General features: G+C 35.1%; 1 protein-coding gene across 1 annotated transcript; it reads right to left on the reverse strand.

Annotated features, from left to right (window-relative positions):
* Positions 1–2,160: 2,160 nt before the first annotated feature.
* Positions 2,161–5,110, reverse strand: LOC136206311 (LOB domain-containing protein 4). Its single transcript, XM_065997316.1, has 2 exons — positions 4,766–5,110; positions 2,161–2,704 (listed from the first exon to the last, which is right to left on the reverse strand). The coding sequence occupies exons 1-2, from the start codon at positions 4,949–4,951 to the stop codon at positions 2,369–2,371; spliced, it is 522 nt and encodes a 173-aa protein (XP_065853388.1). The 5' UTR covers positions 4,952–5,110; the 3' UTR covers positions 2,161–2,368.
* Between the last annotated feature and the right edge of the window lie 221 nt (positions 5,111–5,331).

Consider the following 5,331-nt stretch of genomic DNA (forward strand, 5'->3'; position numbering starts at 1 on the left):
GATATTCGGTCCGGTCCAGTATCTCCAGGATCCGCGCCCAGTCCTATCCACTACCATATTTTCCGCAATCCCCAATAAACTCATATCACTCTCGATCACCCTCCTCCAAGTTTGCTTAGGTCTTCCCCTACCCCTCACCAATACATCTCTTTGCCACTCTTCAGTCCTCCTAACCGGCGCATCAAGCGCTTTTCGTCTTACATGGCCAAACCACCTTAGTCGGTTTTCCCTCATTTTATTCTCAATTGATGTAACCCCTACTTTTGTCCTAATTATTTTACTCACTCGATCCTTTCTCGTATGACTACACATCCATCTCAACATACGCATCTCCACCACCGACATCTTATGAGTGTGACAGTGTTTCACTGCCCAACACTCCGTACCATATAATAGTGCTGGTCTGATTGCCGTGGGGTAGAATTTTCCCTTCAATCTATTTGGCATGCTAGGGTCACAAAGGAAACCCATAGCACTCTTCCACTTCGCCCAACCAGATTTAATCCTATGAGCAACATCTCCATCTACTTCTCCATTCGTTTGGATAATAGATCCTAAATACCGAAAGCAATCCAATGCTTGAACAACTCTCCCATCTAGTGTGATTGTCCCTGCCTCCCTACTCCTATCGCCGCTAAACTTACACTCCAAATATTCTGTCTTACTTCGGCTCAGCTTAAAGCCTCTAGATTCTAAAGCTTGTCTCCATAATTCCAACTTCCTCTACACGCCTTCTTTCGTCTCATCGACCAACACAATATCATCTGCAAACAACATGCACCATGGTATACCATCTTGAAGTGAACTCGTTAGTTCATCCATAACGATGGCAAAAAGAAAAGGGCTTAGTGCAGAACCTTGATGCACTCCAATCGTAATAGGGAACTCTTCAGTCTTCCCAACGTTGGTGCGTACACTCGTGCATGCTCCCTCATACATGTCCTTTATGATGTCAACATATTTCCGCGAAATGCCTTTCCTTATTAGGGCCCACCAAAGTACTTCCCTTGGTACCTTATCATATGCCTTCTCCAAGTCAATGAAAACCATATGCAAGTCTTTCTTCTTATTTCGATAGTGCTCCATTAATTGTCTCATTAGGTGGATGGCTTCCATAGTTGATCTTCCCGGCATAAAGCCAAACTGGTTTTCCGAGATCTTCACCGTCCTCCTTAGCCTTTGTTCGATCACTCGCTCCCACAGTTTCATAGTGTGACTCATTAATTTGATTCCTCGATAGTTGGCACAATCTTGGACATCGCCTTTGTTCTTATACAACGGGATTAGAATACTTCTCCTCCATTCGGATGGCATCTTATTGTTTCTCCAAATTTTGTTGAAGAACGTCGTCAACCATTCGATTCCTCTCTCTCCCAAACATCTCCAAATCTCAATAGGGATGCCATCAGGTCCTACTGCTTTCTTCAATCTCATCTTATTTAATGCCATTTTGACTTCACCCTTTTGAATTCTCCGTATGCATTCACGATTTATCATATCGTGAGGGATACTTATATCTCCAACCTCTTGTCCGCGATCTCCATTAAATAAGTTATCAAAATAGGACCTCCATCGTTTCTTGATATCCTTATCTCCGACTAGGACTTTTTGGTCCACATCCTTCGCACATTTAACTTTTTCGAGATCTCGCGTCTTCCTATCTCTCATCCGAGCAATTCTATATATGTCTCTTTCCCCTTCCTTCGTGTCCAATCTTGTGTACAGATCCCGATTCACCTTTGCTCTAGCATCTCGTATGACCTTCTTTACTTCCCTTTTAGCCTGTTTGTACTTTTCGTAGTTCTCATCACTCCTGCACTTCCCTAATATTTTAAACCGAATTAAGTTAAAAAAATAAAAATAACAAATAAATTCCACTATATTTTCTCATTAAATTTACCTCAACAAAAAAATAAATAAAATACTTTCAAAATATATCTATATTGAGTTATTATCTCAACAGTAATAAAAAAAAATCAAACTTGTAAAATCAAATATATATATATATACATATAAGAATGTAAAATATGTGTAATTCGGTGCGGTTCAATTTTTTTTTTCATTTTTCTTATGAAACTGAACCGAATACCAAAACACAATTAAAATTAAAACCGAACCGAAATATCAAAAAAAAATCGAATTTAGTTCTGCCATGGTTAATGATATAAAAACTACTCATCTTATATAATGTTAAAAGTATATACAACATAACATAGTTAATCCCAAAAGCAGAAAAGAGAAGCTACTTACTACAACCACCACTAACACGGCCACCACCACCGGTGGCCGGCCGGGCTTCACCGTCATCAAAATTACATATACTAGGCTGAGGAATAATAATAATAATGAGGAAAATCAAAATTTGTGATCAACATGACCACATAGACTCTCCAAAATTGGCATGGTCCATTAAATCCATGTCAAAAATGGGCTTAATATGAGACCCAAAGGCTCTAGATGAAGGAGACCCACTGCTACTTGGGCTAGTTGGGCTGAGCCCATAGTTGTTTGAAATTGCAGTCTGGCGAACCCTTAGGTGCACCACTTCAGCTTGGGCTAAAGCTAATTGAGTCTGAAGTACATCTATTTGTTGTTGTAAACTAGATATGGCTCCTACACATCCGTACACTGGGTCTCGAACTCTTGCATTCGCCTCGTACACCATGCTGCTCACTGCATCCCCGCGATGGTGTACCGGTAGTTCCTGTTCAGAATAATCGTGATTAGGTCATATTTCTGATAAAAAAAAAAGATTTCACATTTTTTTTTATGATTTAATAATAGAATTGAAATTAACATTTTCAAATTCGACGAAATATACGGATTTGTTTTGTCCAACTTGTAAAAAATACAGTATCATTTAAAAAAAAACTCATATCTACTCATGTGGTTGTGATCTGTTAGTAATTAGTTATAAAATGACGTATATATGAAGTATACATAACACAATGCATGTAGGGGTGCAACCGAGCCGAACCCTAGGTAGGCTCGGTATTGGCTCGTAAATATCTCAAGCACTCTCAAATCGAGCTTTGACCGAGCCGAGCTTTTATCGAGTTTCTAACGAGCTTTAACCAAATTCATCATACATGCATAGAATAAGTAGCATAAAAAATAGAAAAGTCTTATAACATACTACATATGAGTTTAAAATATTTATAAAGAAAAACAATTATGTTATTGTCGAGATTCCATAACAGTATATGGTACTTGTGATCGGAAAACATAAGCTCAGAGAAAAATTTCAAAGAATGTCATATATATTAAAGTTTGTAATGTATTTTATTCCTTATCAAAACCTAATTGTCTAGTTAAAGACTCAAATGTCTAAACTTTTTTTTGTGTCATTTTTCTATGGGTTAAATCTTATTTGAGTTGTGAATTGTGATGAAAACTAATGATAACCAATGAAATATATATTAAATATTTATATATATATATATATAATGAAATATATATAGTAATTAAAAATAATCGAGCCTGCTCGTTAGCTTTCGAGTCGAACCTGATGAAGCTCGGACTCACCTCGTTAGTGCTCGAGCCGATCCCGAACTCAAGTCGAGCCCTATCGAGCCGAGCTTTGATCGAGCTTTCACCGAACCGAGCTCGAATAGTTTGCGAACTACTAAAGCTCGTTTGCACCACTATGCATGACTAAGAAATCAGATTTATGAATTATTTCTCAAATTGACCCAAAATGTCAATGTTAGAGGTAAATTTATTATTTTCTCTTAACATGCATAATTTTAGTTATTAAAAATAAAATTGCTATTGAGTGTTAAAACATTTTATTACGAAAATAAAAAAGTACCGAAAAGCGATGATTAGACATAATTAAATGGGTTTTTTTAGAGGATAGGATTGGGGTTAGCTTTCCTAGACTAATCCCGGTGTAGTTGCTTATTTTGTTTTGCTTTCCTTTCCTTTTCTATCAAAAAAAAACATAATTAAATGGGTTAATGCCGATAAATAGAACTTGAAAATAGTTTGATGTTTTCATAATTTGAAAGAAATTAGAAAAATAAGGGTAAGGTGGCTGTCTTTTTCGGTTTTGCTGCTGCTTCTTTTCTTTTCTTTTGCACCGAATACTATAATGACAACGTCACTATCAAATTTTTTTTCTAAGTAAAAAGAAAAGAAAACAAATTAAAGATAAAAAAAATAAAGTAATCATGAGTCACCCAACATAAATTATTATACTCGCAATAATTTCTCATTATTATGTAAATAAATACTATATTACTATTTGTCAAAGTAGTGGTTTGAGATTTCAGATTAAATTAACTCTTGACTGCCTCAATTTATATAAAATAAATAAATATTAAAATTTAAGTATTAAACATTAAAAGTATTAAATAATATAATAAATATTAAAAATAAATGCTATATATATTATTATTATTAGAGTTTAACTTTAAATTTTAAGTTAAATATTTTAATATGTATTTGATTTAATTGAAAATTTTAAACGGTGTTATCAAATAAGTAAGAACTTATTATATAATTATTAGTTTTTTAACCGCGACTCAAATATGCATTTTAAGTTATCAATTTAGATTGTAAATTTCAGGATGTGTTTCTACAGGTCATCATATGTATAATAATATACTTCGTGTAAATGTATCCAAAATATCATCTTAGAAGATAATTAGTGACAAAATCCCTAATGTTTCTACCGTGGGAGTAACATTAGACCGATTTGTACGAAAATAGTAAAATCGATATTTTCGGAACAAATTGTATGGAAAAAGAAAAGAAAGAAAACCTGCAACATTTTGTTGACATTGCTGGCTCCGAAAACCTTATGAACATTAGCAAATTTGTGGGGTTGATCTGCTGGGAAATAAGGAGCAAAAACACATTCTTGTGCGCACCTTCTCCTTAATAACTTGCAAGCTGCACACGGTGATGATCCTCCTCCTCCTCCTCCTTTTTTCCCGCTCTCTTTCATTTCTAATATTCTCACCCTCTACCGATACGCCAACCAAAATGAGTTGCTGGAGTTACACGATTCCTTGATCGTCTAATAAAAAGATACGAATGTCACGAGACATTACAGATCATTTTGAGAAAACCAAATGCAAGAGGAGGAGAAATGAAGAAGTGTTATTTAGTTAGTTAGGAGCAATGGAAGGAAGAGAAAGAAAATGTTAGTTTAAATAGGGAAAAGCAACATTGAAATGAAATGTGTCCCCACGCCAAATAGATTTTGGTCGACACAAACATTTTTTCTGACGTGCACACTTTTGGCGGCAATTTTTTTTTTTTAATTTCGATTTTTCTACTTTTTCTTTCTTTGTTTTTTCTTGCAACATTATCTATATCATAATA

The sequence above is a fragment of the Euphorbia lathyris genome, chromosome 9 (genome assembly GCF_963576675.1).
Source record: "Euphorbia lathyris chromosome 9, ddEupLath1.1, whole genome shotgun sequence".
In the NCBI taxonomy this organism is placed as follows: Eukaryota; Viridiplantae; Streptophyta; class Magnoliopsida; order Malpighiales; family Euphorbiaceae; genus Euphorbia; species Euphorbia lathyris.